General features: G+C 56.4%; 1 protein-coding gene across 1 annotated transcript; it reads left to right on the top strand.

Annotated features, from left to right (window-relative positions):
• Positions 1-709: 709 nt before the first annotated feature.
• Positions 710-16,383, top strand: Tbkbp1 (TBK1 binding protein 1). The gene is made up of 10 exons (XM_051158446.1): positions 710-1,528; positions 1,889-2,142; positions 2,394-2,516; positions 2,715-2,819; positions 3,927-4,107; positions 4,987-5,162; positions 5,263-5,324; positions 13,405-13,523; positions 13,662-14,383; positions 15,321-16,383. The coding sequence occupies exons 2-10, from the start codon at positions 1,918-1,920 to the stop codon at positions 15,447-15,449; spliced, it is 1,842 nt and encodes a 613-aa protein (XP_051014403.1). The 5' UTR covers positions 710-1,528; positions 1,889-1,917; the 3' UTR covers positions 15,450-16,383.
• The last annotated feature ends 3,842 nt before the right edge of the window (positions 16,384-20,225 follow it).

The following is a 20,225-nucleotide window of genomic DNA, read 5'->3' as shown; positions in this document are numbered from 1 at the left end:
CGGAGGAGGAGCGGGGCGGGCGAGCGGGAGGGAGGGGGCCGGGAGGGGAGGGGAGGGGGTGGGGAGAGACCCGGCGGCGGCGGCAGGGCGCGGAGCGGCGCGCGGTGCCAGGGGGTGGGGGCGCCGGGGCCGGTCAGGGGAGGGAGCCGGCGGAGGGGTGCGCTGCGACTGAGAGCCGGAGCCCGCGGCAGCCGTGAGTGCGGGCCCGGGCCGGGGCTGGGGGGGGGAGGGGCGCGGCGGGCGCGGGGCTGCTTGGGGCGCGGGAGGCCCGGGCCCGGGCGCAGGTGGGCGGGCGTTCTCCCGGGAGCAGAGTGGGGAAGGGGCCTACGACCAGCCGGGCCGCCGCTGCTCGGTAGCCCGCCCGGGGCCCGGCTGCGGTGGGGGAGGGGGCTGTGCGGTCTCGGCCCCCAAGAGGGGAGGGGCAGACAATATCTGTCTGCCGAGCCCGAGGGGTTTAAAGAGCTGCTCTTAAAGGGACCGCGGGAGGGGCCTGGCCGGTACAGGCGCCCCCTCCCCAGTAGCCTGCGCGGGCGCTCCGCGCGCACGGCCCCAGGTTGCGGAGGAAGGCAGCTTGGGTCGCACGGCCGGGGTGTGTGGGGACACAGAGTCCTCGGGTGGGGGTGGCCCGAGGTCGTGGACAGGGGTCGGCGGAGAGGAGTGTGTAGTGAGCGCCGGCCAGCGGAGTAGGGGGAGGGGGTGGCGTGGGCAAGACAGGGTTAAAGGTGGGGCCAGCCCTACAAACAGGCGCACACGCTCCTTACTCAGACCTGTCACTCGCCGAGCCTGGGGGGAGGGGGCTGAGGCCTGCACTGTCGGAACTCGCGCCTTCGGACCGAGCCCCCCTCGCCAAGGTGCACACACGCTCCAGCGCGCGCACACACCTCGGACATTCCCATAGTGCCTCACGTGACACTCGGCCCGAACGTGCCCACCCTGCCTACACGCTCACGCACGCGTGCTCACACGCGCGCACACAACCTCTGGCCGGTTCCGAACTCCGCGCTGACCCCCGTCCTCCGCCCAGCAGAAGCGCTCATTGACGGCGGCACACCTACACTCATTCACAGACACACACTCCCCCCCACATGCCAGCCACAGCCACCACACATTCATAAACAGGGCGGGGAGAAGTACACACGCACCCCCTTGCTGCCTACTCCTTTGGGAGCCCTGAGTCATTCCTGCCCCCCTCCTAGGGCTCCCCAATTCCCTGAGTGTGGGCACAATAGGGCAAGCTGGAGTTTCCCTTTGTGTGGTTCCAGTTCCCTTAGACCCCCTTGCCCAGTTTGCTGCCTCTGTCACTTGGCCAAGGACTTCCTGTAGGTCTGCGCCTGGCTGGCTGCCATAGCCCCAGTGCAGTTGGGGAGGCACTTCCTTTTCCTGAACTCTGGGATCCTGCGGGAGGAAGTTGGGCGGGGGCCCGCAGAGGCCGGGCTGACTGGTGGGACTGGGCCTGTAGAAACACTGGCCTTTTTTAGGAGCAGGCAGGCGACAGAGGCCTGGGATGGGAATCTTGGCGGCTGTCAAGGTACTTGGGGAAAAGGGGAGGTCTGGGGTGGAGTCCAGGCAGGTTCTGGGCTGTGCCAATGCTGGGACAGCAGCCCTCCCATCCACAGGTCTCTCTGGGTTCTGGGAAGAGCCCTTTTCTGCCCCTGGTGTAGCTTGCTTGACCCTGTTTATCAACTGTCTTAACGACTCTACTCATGAGGTTCATCTGGTTCCATCTCCTTCTATAAGTAGTGACAGCATGAGACAGAGACAGAGAGTGAGTGTTGTTGTGGGGTCTGGTCTCTCAGCTGAAGCTACCCACCGGGGGCCCTCAGACCATCATGGAGGAGTTCGGGACAAGCACCAGGTGGTCCTCCTCACGCTGTTCCTGCTCTCTCAGGAGGCCCAGTGTGGGCTGAGGCTCTTACAATGGAGTCCATGTTTGAAGATGACATCAGCATCTTGACTCAGGAAGCCTTGGGGCCCAGTGAGGTGTGGCTGGACAGTCCTGGAGACCCCTCGCTGGGAGGCGACGTGTGTTCTGCCTCCCACTTTGCCCTCATCACAGCCTATGGAGATATCAAGGAGCGGCTGGGGGGCCTGGAGAGAGAGAACGCCACCCTCAGACGTCGCCTCAAAGTCTATGAGATCAAGGTCAGACCCTGGATGTGGTGGGGAGTTGTATGGTCAGGCTGCAAAGGTGGCAGGGTGCGCAAGAGACTCCAAACTGGAGGCCCAGGCCTGCTGGAGCTCCCCTGCTCCTACAGCCGGCCTGTGGGGTGAAGGAGAAGGAAGTTCAGCTTTGGAGTGGTGGGTCCCATGGGAGAGGGCAGGGAGAGAAGTCTCTGAAGTGGGGGGGGGGGTGTTGGAGAGCATAGCAGTCTCTGAGGACTACCCTCCCACAGTACCCGCTGATCACTGATTTCGGAGACGAGCACTGCTTCCCTCTGTATGAAATCAAGGATGGCTCCCTGCTGGAGGTGGAGAAGGTCAGTCTGCAGCAACGGCTTAACCAGTTCCAACATGAGGTAAGCCTCCCAGCCAGGCCAGCTCCCTAAGCTTCCTGTTCAGATCACCTTGCCCCATCCCCCTGTCCCCATCATGGCCTCTGCCCCTCCCCAAATCCCCTTCAGCTTTTCCTACTGGGAACAGGGAGGTTTGGGGAACCCCTCTGCCCCTCGTCGAGGATGGCTCTGACTCTGGCACCCCTCTCTGGGCCTACCCAGTTGCAGAAGAATAAGGAACAGGAGGAGCAGCTCGGGGAGATGATCCAGGCTTACGAGAAACTTTGTGTGGAGAAAAGCGACTTGGAGACAGAGCTGGGGGAGATGGTGAGAGGCCCAGAGAGTCGGGGTGTGGTGCCTGATACTGCGTGATTCTATATGAGCAGTGTTCCAACCCTATGACTGCGCGTGGCCCTGTGTGTCACACACACACCCTCCTACTTGTGTGCATATCGCCTGTGTCCATCTGTATCTCTCTCTCTGAAAGCCTCCTGCTTTGCCTTGTGAGTGAGGCTGTCGTCCAGGTCGGAGATGACTGTACTCTTGACCCAATAGGGTGCTGTATGTGTCGCACCAACCCTGTACCTGTAGTGTGTGAGTGTGTGTGTGTGTGTGTGTGTGTGTGTGTGTGTGTGTGTGAGACAGTAGAGTGCCCAGAGCTCTAGCGAGAGATCTTGGCATGCGAGTGGTGAGAGTTAGCATGGGGCCATTTGTGTGGGCAGGTGGCAGGATCGGGGCCATTTGTGTGAGCGCTTGGGCAAGTGGCAGGATCAGGAGACTCGGTCTCTGTCAACTCCTAGCGGTGACCTCAGTTAAATTGACTGGCTTCCATCCCTCATCAGAAAAGCAGGGTAAGCGAGCTCGCTGAGCTGCAGTGAGGGTAATGGGACATTTGTGAAGGACGGTTTTCCTTTTATAGTCAGAGACGTTTGTGAGGCATTTGCTGCATGCCAGGCACTGTTCTTCTCCTTCTACGCGCACTTACTCATTTTAGCTCTCACAACAATCAAAAGAGGTAGTAGGCGTGGTACTGTGGTACTGCCATCCCCATTTTATACATGGGGTAGACAGAGCCTAGAAGTGGTTAAGTCATACGTGCAAATAGAAGTTATATTCCTGAGGCGAGGGTGGCCGGGCCTAGAGCGGAAGGCTTGTGTGAATATCCTCGTGCGGTAATGACTGAGAAGGGGATTAGTTCTGGCCTTGCCAGCAATGGTAGCCAGAAACATCTGCATTGCAGACGCTGGGAGAGGAAGCCTCACACCTGTAGCCATGTGGAGTGTGTATGTAGGGCTCTCCAGCAGTCTCTGCTCCATCAGTCTGGAGAGTGATGATGACCCAGCCTCGGGGACTCTCGGGGGGGGGGAGGAGGTTGGGAGTCCGTGGGGCTCCCTGGTCCTGTTTAGACCCTTAGCCCCCTGTCTTTCCCTGCAGCGGGCCCTGGTAGAAACCCACCTGCGGCAGATCTGTGGCCTGGAGCAACAGCTGCAGCAACAGCAAGGCCTCCGGGATACAGCCTTCTCCAGCCTGAGCCCCCCAGCTGTCCCTGCCACACCCTGCTCTGACCTGGACCTGCACTATCTGGCTCTGAGAGGGGCACCTGCCTTGGGTCATGGTGAGATCTCAGTGACCCCTGCCTTCCTGATCTCCAAGTCTCCAGTTGTAATGCTCAGTTCAGTATCACTGGGAACCTTGGGCTTGCTTGCCTAAAGCCCCAATTCAATATATTTATTTTTGTTTCTTTTCTTTCTTTTTTTCTTTCTTACTGCCTCCTCCTCCTCCTCTTCTTCTTCTTCCTCCTCCTCCTCCTTCTTCTTCTTCTTCTTCTTTTCCTCCTCCTCCTCCTTCTCCTTCCTGAGACAGAGTCTTTATATATATATTCCTAATTGGTCTAGAATTTACTATGTATGCCAGGCTATCCTTGAATTTGGAATACTATTCCTCATTTTGTCTCCCCAGTGCTTGGATTACAATCACGCAACACCACACCTGGCTCGTGTCTTAAACATCTTAAATTTGTTCATAATGATTCTGTTCTGCTCTCCAACTTCACCTCAACCGTCCTTTTCACAAGTTCTCCCACGGATATCCCTTGGCCATCTAGCTCATGCAGTTCCTGGGTGTGCCAGCAGAGGGTGTCCCCATTCAGAGTCCCCTTAGGCGGTGATTAGAAGAGGCCCCTGAGAAATGCTTCAGACATCTGGTTCTACCGTGAAGATACCTTCCAGAGGCCATCTTGTGTGTGTGTCCCCCCGCCCCCAACCTACCCACCCTGCACCCCACACTTCCCGTGGCCTCCAGGATTGGATCTGCAACAAGCTCATGCCTGTTCTCATTGTAATAGTATCTCTCGTCCTTGGGTGTTTGTCTTTCAGGCTCCGCTCAGTAACTTGGGCTGAGTCCCCCACCCTACCTGTCTCGCTCTGTGTGGATCTAGCTGGGAGTCTGTAGAGGCATCTAGAGCCTACCTAACATTCTGGTCTCCTGACGGCAGGTTGGCCTGGCCCCACGAGTGTAAGTGTGAGTGAGCTGGAGCGGAGAAGGCTGGAAGAGGCCCTGGAGGCTGCGCAGGGGGAGGCTCGGGGAGCTCAGCTCCGGGAGGAGCAGCTCCAGGCTGAATGTGAGCGGCTGCAGGGGGAGCTGAGGCAGCTGCAGGAGACCCGCGCCCAGGTACAGGCGACCAGAGCACAGAAGAGTGGAGAGGGGGCCCCCTCCCCCCCCCCCCAGCCAGGGGACAGGCTGGGCTCTCACCTCTTACTTTTCTCCTCAGGATCTGGCCTCCAACCAGTCGGAATGTGACATGGCCTGGGTAAAGAGAGTTGGGGACGATCAGTAAGTCATATCTGTAGCCCTTGCCCTCTCAACCCCCACAAGAACGCTAGGGGACGACTGTCCCAGGTCTCCATCTGTCCACACGATTTGAATGACCTCTCTTCCTAGGTGGTGGGGTGTGATGTCTGGGTTGCTTATTACTTTGCCCCTGTTACAGGAAGCAGGGAGGGACCAAGCTCATCTCTTCTCAGCGTGTTGGGTGGGAGATGTCCTCACTGGCTCTGAGGCCCCATTCTGTGTTCTCTGGTGAGTTTTTTATACCAGAAACAAAAACCTAGTGTGTAAGTTCACCTATCTCATCTGCCTTGTCCTTAAGATGGGTAGAGAACAGAATTCACCTTGGAGTCCCTGAGGAAAGAGGGGCCTGGAAAATAGGAAGAAGCTGTGTCCTCGGGAACATGACAGGGGGGCCTTGGGATATGCTGAGCAGTGAGGGTAGTGAGTGGCATTGGAGCCTGGCACCTTTCACACCCATCCAGTACTAATCCTCTGAGAAACAGTGCTTAAAACTCTGTTTGCTTAGTTCCTCTCCCGTGAGATGAGATTAGTGATGCACACTTCATACGCTCCTTACCAGAAAAGACCGAGGCACAGAGAGGGGCAGGAACTAACTTTCCCTCACACAGCATAGCCAGTTCCCAGGACACCAAGGGCCCTCCCTCCTTACAGCTTCCCTCAGCATCCTACCAGCTTCTGGCCAGCTAGGGGTACCCCCTGCTTCCTCCCCCCCAACCAGGGTGAGGGCCTGGGTGGAGCTGTGACAGCTTAGAGGGTGAGAACCCAGTTTGTGGGACTGATGGGGGGAGACCCCTCCCTCAGCTGGGCTTCTGTGGGGGAATGGGAGGGCACTTTGCGGAAAGGGTCCGCCCTAGCTTGTGGCTGGGACTCTCGGACCATTGTAGGCATGTGTTCAAAGCTGGACTGCACATACCCAACACAGAGTAGACCCTTGCTCCTCCCGGAAGTCATGGAAGGCCACCTTAGGGCTCAGTGACCGGACCTCTTCTTACAGTGAAAGGTCCCCCACTTAGTGGAACTCACAGGATGTAATCACATGGGCTTTGATGTTTTGGGGCTCAGGAAAGGCTTTGCTTTCTTGGCTTAGCCTTTGTCTCTCTGGACCTTGGGTTCTCCTCCTGGGCTCAGGAGTTGGCGGCCATTGCTCCTGATGTTTAAAAAAAAAAAAAAAAAAAAAAATGGGAAGGGAGAGGCAGACCCTCAGGGGCCAGGGCCAAATGTGTGGAGTGACACCACCATCTCAGGAGGTGTTTTAGAGGCTGTGCATCTGTATTGCTTATTCTGCTCAAACCAGTCCCTTCCTTCCCAACCCAAGAGAGCTGGCTGAGGCAATTCTCCCATGACGGGAGTGCAGCAGGCTCCTCTTAGACTTGTCTATGGCTTCCTATCCCACAGCCCCCCACCCCTCACCCAGATCTCTATCAGCTTGCTCTTCCCTCTAACCTAAATGCTCTGGACAGCTCCAGCGTCAATTCTCAGAGGAAGTCCTCACTCCGCTGCCAGTTTTATTTTCTTATAAACTCAGCCTTTTTGGTAACAGGCAATTCCCTGGGGCCCCCTGTCGTCCTCCCACCTAAGGATGGCTCAGGCACCTCTTTCCAGCTACCAGGATCAGCAGCCCTCCTCTTCCATCTACTTTGGCAGACTGCATATCAAGTGGGTATTTTACCGATGGGCTTTCCTGGGAATAAAATGCTGGCACTAAATTACCTGGGACAGAGCACAGTTCCTGAGTCCAGCATGACTCGGTATAAATCTCCCTATCTTGAAAGGTACCTTCAGACCTCAGCTTGTTCACTGGGGCAGCCAAATTGATTGCAGCAATCCTCCATTAAAACTGTCTTCTTTACACCGGTCTTGGCTGTATGAGCCCTATCCTGGTGCTGGCTGTGCTGCTTAGGAGCAGGCCTTGGAGGCCTGCAGGTCCCCCCCCCACCCCCCAGTCTCAGCTCCTGGCCCACAAACTCTAATCACCTGTGATTCCCAGCAAGCAGGACTGACACCAGGCCAGACAGACCAGGCTGCCAATCTAACCTGAGGGTAAAATTCTGGTGGGCAGCCTGCTTCCTGGTGGTCATAGCCCAAAAGACCAAATGGCCACAGTGATGGAGGAGGTGGCAGTGGAGTTCACTGAGCTTGTGAGGACATTGGAGTGTGTGTGTGTGTGTGTGTGTAAGACCCAGGAAGGCCCCCCCAGTCAAGGTGACATGTGTGGGAACCCCTTGGTCCCCTCCTCTCTGGGCCTGTGGATTCCTGGGAGGGACTGTTTGAAACTATGGCCAGTGCTGGGGAACAGAGAAATTTTAGAGTCACTCCTTGAGGGTAAGAGGGCTCCAAGCAGAGAGTGGCCCTGAGAGGTATAATGGGGTCTTGTTGGCGAGGGGCCCAGTGAAAAGACGGGGTTCACTATGGATGATGAAGGGGGAAATTATAAATTATGGGTTTTTCTTTTTTTTTTTTTTTTTCCTAATGTAGGGGGCTCAAGATTGCAACCTGGGACCTTTTCCGCCCACTCCTCCTCCTACCCACCCCCCTCCTCCACCCACAAGCCTCTGCCTGGGCTGTGGTTAGTGGTGGGGAAGTGTGAACTCAGAAGAGAGAGGATGGAAACTCTGCACAGAGGTCAAGGGCAGTGTAGGGTGGGTCAGGGCGGAAGTCGGAGACCCCCATGTACCCTGAGCCTAGCCTCCTGCCCTCACAACCAGTAGGCCCAGGGCCACCTCCTCCTTCAGGCTTCTCACCCTCCCTACTTCCTTTCTTCAAGTCTCCTCAGGCCTGACACCCAGAGCACAGAGAGTTAAGCCTGAGCACTTGCAGCCACGGGGCACCCTGAGGGTGGGCAGGGGATGCGCTGGTCTTAGGCACTTCCACCCTTGTGCCTGGCAGCTGAGCTCCTGGCTGAGAGCTGCTCTTGTGATCATCCTGTCCTTAGAAGGCGGGTGCACCCTCGCCTCTCTCATCACTGGGTGGTTTTTGTTGTTCTTTGTTTGAGTTTTGGTTTGGTTTTTGTTTTTTGAAGACAGACAGGGGTTCACATAGCCCAGGCTGTCTTGAACTTGCTAGATAGCTGAGGACACTTTTAAATTCTTGTTCCCCTGGCCCTACCTTCCAAGTGCGAATATTACAGCATATACTACCAACTGGCTTTTTGTTTTTTGTTTTTTATTGTCTTTTTTTTTTTTTTTTTTTCTGAAACGTCGCCACACTAAGTATCTCTGCCTGTATTAGAACTCACTATATAGACCAGGCTGGACCTGAACTGACAGATTCACCTGTCTCTTCTGCCAGGATTAAAGGCCTGCACCACTGTGCCTGGCGTTTTTGGTTGTTGTTGTTGACGTGGTAGTGGTGGTTTTTTTGTTTTGTTTTGTTTTTGAGACAGCATGTCACTATGTAGCCATGGCTGGCCTTTAACTTATTATAGTCTTCTGCCTCTCCTTCCCAAGTGCTAGGGTTATAGTCATGAGTTACCACATCCAGCATAGTAAATCTTAAGCCAGTACCTTAAAAACAAACAAACAAACAAACAACGGCCCAAGCTCCAGTGCGGGCTTCCTCGTGTGCAGACTTGTCTGCCTAGTGTGTGCAGGACCCAAGGAGTGTGCGCTCCCTACAAAGCTTTATCCTGCTCTCATAAGCAGGAGAATTAAGTTCAGGACCCAGGCGGGTCCCCGCGAGTCGGGTGACCGCGCTCCCTGTTTGCCTGCTCAGGTGGTTCTAAGCAGGTAGAAGGCCTTTTATAAGAGGGTGACCATGTGACTTGAGCAAATTGCATCACCTTTGAAAGTGAAAGGGGACACTATTGATTATGCAACTAGTGTGAGCAGGGACATGCCTGGGCAAACCAGGGTCCCCAGGTCCACCCCCACTGTGAGCTGTGTAGTCCCTGTTGTATCTAGGAAAGCTGCCAGACACATAGCCATCTGGCTCTGCCTTGGTAGAGGCCGCCATGAAGAGCTCAGGTCTGGGGACCACAAGTCATAGCTGGTCGAGGAGCATGAGGGCTCAAGGCTCCGGAAAGGAAGTGGTGGAGCACTGGCTTGTTGCAAAGCGACTTCCTCCTCAGCCAGCCCACAACCTCAAGTCCGCTCCACGGCCTGGTGCCTGTGGTCCCCTCCCTGAGGGTCTGGCAGGCGGGAAGACTGATGCTGGGTGTGCCTGTGGGTGGGTGGAAAGTTTGGCCCCTAAATTCCCCTGCTGGGCGGGGTGGCTAGGGCAGCCAGGGGCAGCCAGGGGGTGAAGGTGAAAGAGCTGGGAATACTTGTTTCTGTTTTACTCCTGGGGTTTGTATCCGATGACAGTCTGACCACAGGACAGCTGTCGTCCTGAGTCCATCCCCAGTCCTTATGCCTCACCCCGCCTTCCTTTATCTCTATCCCCCCACCCCATCCTGACCCCCAACTGTGTTCGTAATCGTGGCCACAAAACTGTCAGCCCAGATCTAGGTGGGCCCTGACCCCAGCTTTTTCCTTGAATAAAGCCAGTCTCCAAGCCTTACCCCATCATGGCTCTGACTGTGTGTGGCACAGAAGCTGCTCTGAGGTGGGCAGAGGCCCGGGGAGAGGGCGGTCAGGCCTTGGACCTTCTGGATTGCAGTTGCTTTCTTAGCGACAGTGAAGGCAGTTGCTTCCAGGAGGGATTTTTAAGATTCCCCAGATTACTGGTAGGAAGGATGAATGAAAGGTTAAGTCAAAAAAGAGAGGAAGTTCCCTCTCCTGCCAGCTCTGCCATTTGTACTCCAGTAGCCCTAAAGATGCCAACTTAGTGGGCTGAGGTGCAGAGCAAGCTTTTGAACTGCTGCTCTTCTAGTGCTGCTTCACAACCTCCACCAGCTCCTACGTACGCACCTCATGCACCCCACCACGAGCTCCCCCTACCCGGTATGTTTGTCATCATCATCTTTCTTTCCAAGGCAGGAGGACCTCTTCCTCTTCCTTCCCTTTCTCCTCCTCCTCTTTGTCTCTTCTGCCACTCTTGTGAGGTTTGGGGGGCGGGGGGTGATGCCCAGTAGGCTGCAGTTTGGAATCTTGGAGGCTGGTGCTCCGTTCCTATTCCAGCTTTAGGACATGACCGAGTGGCTCGGCCTCATGCACTTATTTCCTTACCTGTGAGGCGGATCGGCTTAGGGTCGTTGTGAAGAAGTTACTAGCACCGTGCCTAGCCCATGACCAGCACTCATGTGCTGCTCACATGACCTGTTCTTCCTCAAGTCATGATGGTGAAGAACCTCTCAGGTGTGGCCAGGAAGCGGGGTGTGTATTTGGACACACGTGTGAGGCTCTGGGTTGTGTTGTCAAGTTTGAGATTTTTTTTTTTCCTCCACTGAATTGGCAGTGTTTTCAGTGAGTCATTCTGATGCTTCGGGGTGTGAGGAGAGAGATGCCAGAGAAAGGGCATGTCCGCGGAACTGTGAGGTGTCAGGAGGGGGCCAGGGCACCTCGCTTTGCCCAGGGTCTCAGAGGTCTTTGTGAGGGTCGTCTGGGGGCTCCAGGACCCCTGTGTCAGCTTGGAGAGAGGCTGAGCACTCTGAGCTACTGGCTTCTTCCTTCCATTTCTTGTAGCTCCTTTCCCCCCGCCCCCAACCACTCTAAGGAGAGTGCCAGGCACTGGGCTGTGGAAACTAGGGTGGCTCCTGATAAGGAAGCCAGCAGGGGAGAAGGGGCCTGGGGAACCAGATGTGACAGGTGAGATCTCCCAGGCAGGGTGTGAAGGAGCCGACCTGTATCTGTCACCTGAGATGCAGCAGGGAGAGTGGATGGGGAGTGCAGCTGTGTTCTGTGGACAGAGGTGACACTCTGAGACTGCGCAGTTCCCTCTGGCTCCCGCTGCTCAGCCGGCAGGATGACCCTGCCCTCCAGAAGCCTGACTGGGTCACACAGCTCCTGCCCTCAGACAGCTTTCAATCTAAATGCTGAGGCCTCCCTGGAGGAGTGCCCAGACGGTGTGATCCGAAGATGTCATTGCTTCCCAGACTCTTAAGATGAAGGTGGGGAAGCAGAGGGGTCATTTTGAAAACATGGGGCCCGAGATAGAGTGGGATGGTGGCCATGGAGCTTGAGTTGGGGTTCCCTGGACGACTCCTCTCTCAGAAGGTGGGTGGTGAGACCTGGTTTTCTCTAAGAAGTGGACTTAGCTCCCAGACTCTTTATTGGAATTGGATTAGTAGGAATGCCAGCCCCTGAGCCAGAACAGGGAGCACAGCTGTTGCCTGTTCTGGACACACTTGGCACACTTACCTCGAATATCTCAGCCCCAGCCCCGTGTCCTTGCGGTCCATCTGGGTGCACCCTCTCTCAGGAGCCCTCGTCCTGGGAGGAGATTCAGTGCGACAGCATCTCTTATCCACCCCTGCTAGAGTCCCAGCTTCTGAGTTCCAGGGGCCCTTCTGTAGTGGGACAGGAAAGCCTAAACCCATGCCATCAGAGAGCTCTCAACCCCGCCCAAGCCCAGAACTCAGAGGCAAGCAAGTCCGAAGGCTGCAGTAGAACCGAGATCAGAATTGATGCTGGCATGGGGCAGCAGCTCACAGGGAGAGAGATAGAGAGAGGCAATGGTGGAGTGATAACTCCATGGTTCTGTGTTTGGGGTGACCAGAGGAAGAAACGGGTTCTTTGCTTTGCTGAAGAGCACCTGTCCAGCTCCATGAGAGTGGGTGTTGAAGAGACCTAATTTGCTTTAAGTGAGCAGGGGAAACAAACAAACAAACAAAAAAAACAAATGCTGGACAGAGGCAGTTTCCAAACCTATCTATACTGAGTACCAAGCCCTGAACAAAGAGCTGGGAATAGAAATGCAATGATGCAGGCCCCAGTAAAAGTCCACAGCAAGGCAGCCGTTGAGAAATTGCTCAGTTTGGGCAGCACAGCCTGCAGGTGTGCGGTGCCCCGCAGCTGCTCATAAGGATCTGGATGGAAAGGACAGGCCAGCTGTGTACAGCAAGGGCCTGACAGGAAAGAGGCTTGAAGGAGCACAAAGTCGTGGGCAGGGGGGAGGAGCTAATCAGCCTCTGTGAGCCAGGAAGGGTGTTTCCCAAGGACCAGCTTCATCACAACCTGTGCAGAAGTGGTCTCAGGTCTCTAGTCCTTTTCTTTCTTTCTTTGTTTTGTTTTGTTTTTGAGACAGGGTTTCTCTTGTAGCCTTGGCTATCGTAGACTTGCTTTGTAGACCAGGCTGGCCTCGAACTCACAGAGATCCACCTGCTTCTGCCTCCCTAGTGCTGGGATTAAAGGCATGCACCACCATGCCTGGCGTGGTCCTCAGTATTTTCAAGGTTGTTTGGGGATGCTTTTATGGCTCCCCTTCCCCCAGCACAGTGTTTGTGTATGGTCCTGGATATTAGATATTACATTCTGAGACTGTGGCCAGTATTGAACCCAAGTCCTCATGATTGCAGGGAAAGTGCTCTCCCTTAGAGTTGCATTTTGCATTTTGTTTGTTTGTTGTTGTTGTTGTTTTCATGACAGGGTTTCTCTGTGCAGCCCTGGCTGTCCTCGGCTCGCTTTGTAGGCCAGGCTGGCTTTGAACTTACAGTGATCTGCTTACCTCTGCCTCCGGAGTGTCCCAGCTTACAATTTGCTTTCTATTTTGAGGCGGGGCCTCACCAGCCTAACCCTGAGCCTGTTGCATATCCCAGCCAGCCAGTCTTTCAGTTCCTGCCTCAGCCTCCTGAACAGCAGGGAGTCTGTCCTCAGGAGCTTGTGCTAGCATTAGCATGCGCTCTGAGAAAACCTGTGGTGTAAATTCAGCTTTCTTAGGAATCTGTTTTGTCATTTCAGTTTCTGCACAGATTAGAAAAACATTCACACAACCATGTTCAGGCCCTAAATGGAATTCAGGGGCCCTCTGGAATCTCTTTAGTCTACACCCTTGCCCTAGGTGGGGAACCTCTCTGCTCCAGGGTTGGGAAACTGTCTCTGGAAGCAGAGGGCGGCTCCACTGGTCCTGAAGGCAGAGAGGGTTCTTACAGCTGGGGTAGATGGGAAAGATGCAGAGCAGCGTGGCGTCTTTTCTACAGCCGGGGCCACACCCCTTTTCTTCCCCACTCCTTGCCCTCTGACCTCAGGGTGAACTTAGCACTGGCCTACACAGAACTGACGGAGGAGCTGGGTCGGCTCCGGGAGTTGAGTTCCCTGCAGGGGAGGATCTTGAGGACTTTGCTGCAGGAGCAGGCCCGGAATGCAGGTTAGACTACACCGGAGCCCCGCAAGGCCTCTGTTGTGGGGAGCAGGGGCGCTGGTCCCAGAGGCTACCTACCATTCCCTAGGCGGGCTTGTCTCTGCTTGCCTCTCCCCTCAGTCGGTCTTGCTTTGTCTTTCTCAGGCCAAAGGCACTCACCACTGTCGCAGCGCCACTCCCCGGCCCCGGCGTGCCCCTCGCCCTCCCCGCCTGCCCGACCGCAGCCCTGTGCCTCGTGCCAGTCCCCCGCTGCGCAGCGCCGCTCGCCCGTGCCCCCGTGCCCTTCGCCCCAGCAGCGCCGCTCGCCCGCATCGCCTTCCTGCCCGTCGCCGGTCCCACAGCGCCGCTCTCCCGTGCCGCCGTCGTGCCAGTCACCTAGCCCGCAGCGCCGTTCGCCTGTGCCACCCAGCTGCCCGGCCCCGCAGCCCAGGCCGCCACCGCCGCCGCCGGGGGAGAGGACGCTGGCCGAGCGCGCCTACGCCAAGCCGCCCAGCCACCATGCCAAGGCTGGTTTCCAGGGCCGCCGCAGCTACTCGGAGCTGGCGGAAGGGGCGGCCTACGCGGGTGCCTCCCCGGCCTGGCTGCAGGCAGAGGCCGCCACGCTCCCTAAGCCCCGCGCCTATGGCAGCGAGCTCTACGGCCCCGGCAGGCCACTCAGCCCGCGCCGAGCCTTCGAGGGCATCCGCCTGCGCTTTGAGAAGCAGCCGTCAGAGGAAGAGGAGTGGGCCATGCCCGCCAGCCCGCCCAGTCCCGAAGCAGGCACCATCCGCTGCGCCTCATTCTGTGCAGGCTTCCCCATCCCAGAGTCGCCTGCGGCCACCGCCTATACCCACGCTGAGCACGCACAGTCCTGGCCATCCATCAATGTAAGTAGTGTACTGTTTCCCTCAGTGTGGGTACCCTGAAGTGCAGAGTAGAGGGCCAGCCCCTCCCTCTGGGGGTCTCACCCTGCTTTATATCTTCACACGTGGTAGGCAGGGGTGACCCTGCTAACACACCTTAGCTTAGTCTCCCCCTCTGGTTTCCTGTTGGTAGGAATAAGCTCCCCCCCCCCCCCCCCCCGCACTATTAAAAGTACGGCCCTCAGGGTGACAGTCCAGGCTTTGATTCCGACTCTCCTGTGCGCAGTGTCTGAAGGGCCTCCTTCAAGTTCTGTTTTCTCATCCGCAAAAAACGAGGACGGTGATGCTATTAGCTTAGTGGGTTTCTAGAAGGAAGCAATGGTCCTAAAGTGGTCCTTGGGATGTGTGGCTCAAGCACACGATCGATCGTTGGTGATAAAAGGGGCAGAACACGGACCTACGCAGGGTCAGGCCTGCCTATTCAGTTCCTCCCTGCAAGCCTCAGAGCCTGGGCTGTGTACTGTCTGTCCTGCAGGATGACGACCTGCTTTAGGGCTCCATCCTTTCACTAACACGATGAGATCCCCGAGTGTGACAGCTACCCCTTGCCACTTGGAAGGACCAAGATATATTCTAAAGCCAGATGAAACTATTTCGGGTTGTCCGTTGTTTGCGGTTTTCGGTGCTATAAGCCAGCCGTGTCGTAAGTCACCCGGGAGGCGTGTCATTACTTTGTGCCTTAACTAACTGAGCAGTGGCTGTCACACACACACTTCCTACAACCCATGGCCTGAGCAGAGAGGTAAGTGTTGAGCTGGTGGCTGTAGTAGATGGTGAGGACAGTGCTCGAGAAAGGGCACCCTGACTTGTCCGTGCTGTAGCCCTCCCTGATGTGGGTCTCAGGACTGAGCAGGCTGGGATGTGACATAAGACACTAAGTGTTTCCCTTCTCTCCCCACAGCTGCTGATGGAGACGGTGGGCTCTGACATCCGCAGTTGCCCCCTCTGCCAGCTGGGTTTCCCTGTTGGGTACCCAGATGATGCCCTCATCAAACACATTGACTCCCACCTGGAGAACAGCAAAATCTAGGGCACCTCTCCCACAACTGGCTGTTTCTCTGCTCTCTCTCTCTCATCACCCACCCCCCAAACACCCACCTTGAATGCTGCATGAATCTCGTGGGGGGCCCCTGCCCCTTGCGATCCCCAGATACCTCCACTAGCTACTGAGTCAATGTGTGTGCCGTCTTCCCTGGTCCAGGCACCACTCAGCTCTGGCACTTTCCTGGAGGTCCACCAAGGCTCTCCCCACCTTCCTGGTTTCCACTGGGGAGCGGGGATCTGGTCTGGGATGGGGAGGATGTACCCTCCACCTCTCTCTGCCTTTCTGTTTTTCCCCAGGGTTGGATCCAAGAGGAAGTCTAGTGCTTGGGGGAGGGAGGGAGAGAAGGAGAGGGAAAGAGCTCTGGGAGCCCCTTCCCGAATGGCCACCTTCCCTGGGCTGTACTCTTCCAGGGAAGGCTTCTTGATAGGGTCTCAGAGCCTGCCCTGCACACCCATGCCAGCCCTTCTGTGTAACGGCCGACCAGCTTGGGGCCCCGTGCTACCTGGGAAGGAGGCATCTTGTTTGCTGTTCATTTCTGCAGGCCAGCTCTGTTCTCCCCCTCTGCCCGCCCACCCTGGGAAACAGGAAAGGTGGCAGAGGAGTGGGAGGACCCTGTAGACCTTGGATGATCCAGCCCAAAAGGGCTGCCTTGAAGCTGGGGACTCCTGGACCATCACTCCCAGGCCAGGGAACCGTCCACCAGCCTCAGACCTGGGTCCTTCTGGAACCCTTGGCACTAAGGTGCAGGTCACCAAGGCAGACGCCTCCATGCTCCCCCCACACAGCAGCTCCTGACACCACAGGTGCCCCGGAGCCCGGGTGGGCCTCATCAGCCCCTCCCTCCCAGGCCAGAACCAGAGAATGGGCCCTGGGTGCTGTGGAGATCAACTTCAAAAGAGCTAATCCCCTTCCCGTACCCACCCCTATATTCCCTCTGTGAAATCTACCTCAGAGTCGTCCCCTCAGAAAGTCAGGGGAGCGGGAGGCTGGGGCCCTAGGCTGAAGTGGGAGCCTCCTGAGGGGGCCTGCTGCCCACTATGAACCCACCCCTCATGTCAAGCCTCCCTGGGGCCTTGGCCAGCCGATGGCAGTGAGGACAGCTGCCCATCGCACTCCCGCACGCACTCACACGCACGGCACGTGCCATTCTGATCCAAATCTTCCAGGCCCTCTCCCCACACCCCTCCTTCCTCTGTGCAGGGGGTGAGGGGTATGTCAGCAGGGAAGGGGCCAAGGACTCCAGAGACATGTCATTGTACCCTGAGTGTTCCCCAGGGAGGGGACATGGGGAAGGGGGCCTGTAAAGGAGAGAGGGTCCTGTGCCCTCTGAACAAGTTCAAAGTCCAAATAAAACTTACGTGTTCCATCTGCGCCAGCCTGCATGTCTGTGGGTGGGGTGGGGCCCAGCCCTCACTTGGAAGGCCTAGGAAACTACAGCCACCGGGGAGCTGGGGAGTGTGGATAGCCCACATCCCATGATTCCGCTGACTGCCCTGGCTGCTGCTCACACGTGGCTTGTGTCTTCATTTAGAACAGGGCTCTTGACTTTCTTCTCCCACTGGGACTCTGGGGCTCTGGGGGCAGTCGAGTTGATCAGTAGCCCTTATTTTTCTCAGATAAGCTTCTGAATGCCAGGATCCAGGCTGGGACATCACAGAAGAAGGAATCTCTGTCCCATATCCTCCTGGGTCTCAGACTTTAGGCTCAATTGCTACCTCAAACACCCCAAACCTGAGAGGTCAGAGCTGGGTCATGAACTTGTGACTCTTTGCCCCAGCCTTGGCTGTGCCCTCTGTCTGAAAAGTCTTGACTTATTTATTCATTGACTTCCATGTAACCCCTCCTCCCCCTTTTTTAAAAGCCAAATGGTCACTTAATAACAGAAATGGGGACTTGGGGAGGGCTGTGGATGGGTATGGCTTAGTACCCAGCATGCACAGAAACCCTGGGTTAAATCCTGGTCCTGGAAAGAAAACACAGGCCATGGAGACCTTTACTCATTGGTGGCTTGGGGGGGGGGGGTCAGCTCTGGAACATGGCAGCTGTCCCTCCATACCACGGCGAGCGCCAACGTCTCCAACTCCTGTGCTGAAGTAAAGCAGCTACTGTCTGTGGCCAAGACCTGCCCGAGTGCCAGGAAAGGTGGACCAGCTTGCAGATGTGGCCCAGAGCCTATAGAAAGGGGATTCTAGAACGTCTTAGTGGACCCTTGGAAGCACTGGCTCGTGTGGCAGAGACTAAGGGAAACCCTAGGCCTTGAGGAAACAAAGCAGATGGGGGGGGGTGTGTGCAGGCTGAGAGTGAGCTAACACAGGGGCACAGGCAGACTGGGCACCCTGAACGTTGTAGTCCTTGAGGGTGACTGCAGGTGAGGGGGACCCCAGGTATCCTGCCTGGACATCCTCCTGTCATCAGGGGATAGAGAGCATAGGGACACAGGGTGCAGACTCTGGCAGCTTGTCTCCCTGATTTGTAGGGACTCTGGAAAGGCTCCGGTACCGGGTGGAATGCTGCTGGGGGCTGGACAAGAAGGTGGAGGGGGGAAAAGGCAGTGTGCCTCCATCTAGGTCCCCTCCACAGCCACAGACTTCCATCTGACACTCCTCAAAGGAAAGGGCTAGGAGTAGGGGAGCCGGGGAACCTGCCACCCTCATCCCCCCCACCCCGCTCTCAAGCAGGATTGTGATCACACAGGACATTTCGCTATGGAATGTTCTCCTGAGCCCAGAGGGCAACAGAAGGGGAGCTGAGAGTTACAGGGTTTCAGGGACCAAGGGGTTGACATTTCTAGGCTCCTGGAAACAAGGTGGAAGGTTGGAACAACTTTCACTTGAGTGAGGCAGAGGGGAGAAGGCTAGAGGAGATTCCTGGGGACCCACTTGCTCTCCCCAGCACACAGCCAAAGGCCACGCGTAGAGGATAGGAGCACAGACGAAGCCAAGTCATCCGGGAGCAGATCTCCGTCCAGCGCCCTCTCCAGTTCTGCCCCACCCCCATCTCCCCAGCTGGAGTTAGGTCTCAGGTTATGCAGACCCCTGCCTCTGTCCTAGGTCCACATGTGGGCTGTGTCAGGTGGTCTGCTGAGAGGAGTGGGTGACAGCTCTTTGTGGCTTCTGTCGGGAAGAAGCTGATTGATAGGAGGGGGAGGGGTGTGTGTGAGTGAGCGAGCCATGTTAGGGAAACACCTTACCCAGATGATGAGGGCTGATGGAGACACAGGGTGGGGTTTTCACTCAGTGACGTCTTTAGAAGGCGGGGAAGCAGGCCATCTCTCCTTCAGCGAGAATTCAAACAAACAAACAAACAAACAAAAACAACTTTGGCCACTACAGAGAGAACTGAGGTCATGAATGAGACATTTAGGGCGAAGGTGGGGTGTCCTTAATGGGAGAAGTGGGATGAGGTGACTAGCCAGGGACAGAGAGCAGGGACCTATGAAACTAGTACCCCTCTCTTCTTCCTGCCCTCTTCCTCTACTTTCCACTCCTGTGACTTGAGTGATCCTCCGAGCTCTACCCATGAGTTCCCATGGGGAGGGAAGCTCTGGTTTGAAGTACTCAGCAGTCCCAGTCAGTCTGTGGCACTCACTAGAGTCTATGCAGTAGTCAGGACACAACTCTCTGCTCATGGCCTGAGCCCTGGTGGGACTGAGGTCACTGAGGGGGAAGATGTGCAGCGATGTCCACTCTTTCCCACCTCTGTCCTCAAGGTGAATAAGTTTCTGAGGATGCAACGTCAACCTGCCGCTTTGGCCACTCCCACTGTCGCGTTGGCCACTCCCACTGCCACTTTGGCCACTCCTGCTGCCACTTTAGCCAAATAGGCACTTTTCATAGATGTTCCAAGATGCTGTTGTGAGTGTGGGCATGGGGGAAGGCAGGGAGGAGCTGGGGGACAGGATGGGTGTCACCAGCACCTCCAGCGCCTCCTCATTTGCATTGCCACTGATACTCTTCTTGACCAAGAAAATGGAGCCAGAAATAACAAGGGGAGGAGTGGTTCCCTTGCAGGGGGGATGACTTTGAGGGGGCTCTTTCCCTGCCTCCAACTTTCCCACGGTGCTGGGGACAGGAGCTCAGCCTCACAGCTGGCCTGGGGGAGAGGAAGTGCACCCGCTGTTGCTCATCCACCCTCAGACTGAGCAGTACCCCATCTCAGCCCCACACACCCCAGCACTACCTCATCCCTGCCCCAGTGAACCCTCCTTCTCTGCAGTCCCTCTTGAGTCTGTGGAGACCCCAGCCCCTGGGACAGTGTATTCTCAGCACAGAGGGGCCTTTCTTCCTGGGGCTCCCAGTTCCTATGAAAGTCCTCTTTATTTTTTTATTTTTTATTCTTTGGTTTTTTGAGACAGGGTCTCTCTGTGTGGCCTTGGCTGTCCTGGACTCACTTTGTAGATCAGTCTGGCCTCAAACTCACAGTGATCCGCCTTCCTCTGCCTCCCGAGTGAGTGCTGGGATTAAAGGTGTGCGCCACCACGCCTGGCGGCCATCTTTATTTTAATAAGGTCTCCATGTGTTGAGCCTTGTTTTCATGACGGTCCTTAAGGGGAGAGTCAGGACCACTCCCATTGGCCGTACATGCATGGTAGGACGAGCTCCACCACCGAGCTGCTGTCCCAGCCAGATATTTTCTTTCCTCAACTTAAGGGACTGTGGTTTAAACTCTCACCAACACCTTCGATGCTCAAATTGTGTGCATTAAATCTACTTCTGCCCCAAAGGGGCAGCTACAGCAGAGGGATCGGGGTACAGGAGACTG

The sequence above is a fragment of the Acomys russatus genome, chromosome 16, assembly GCF_903995435.1.
Source record: "Acomys russatus chromosome 16, mAcoRus1.1, whole genome shotgun sequence".
NCBI lineage: Eukaryota > Metazoa > Chordata > Mammalia > Rodentia > Muridae > Acomys > Acomys russatus.
The sequence above is the reverse complement of the archived record's forward strand: the minus strand, read 5'-3'. Positions and strand labels throughout refer to the sequence as shown.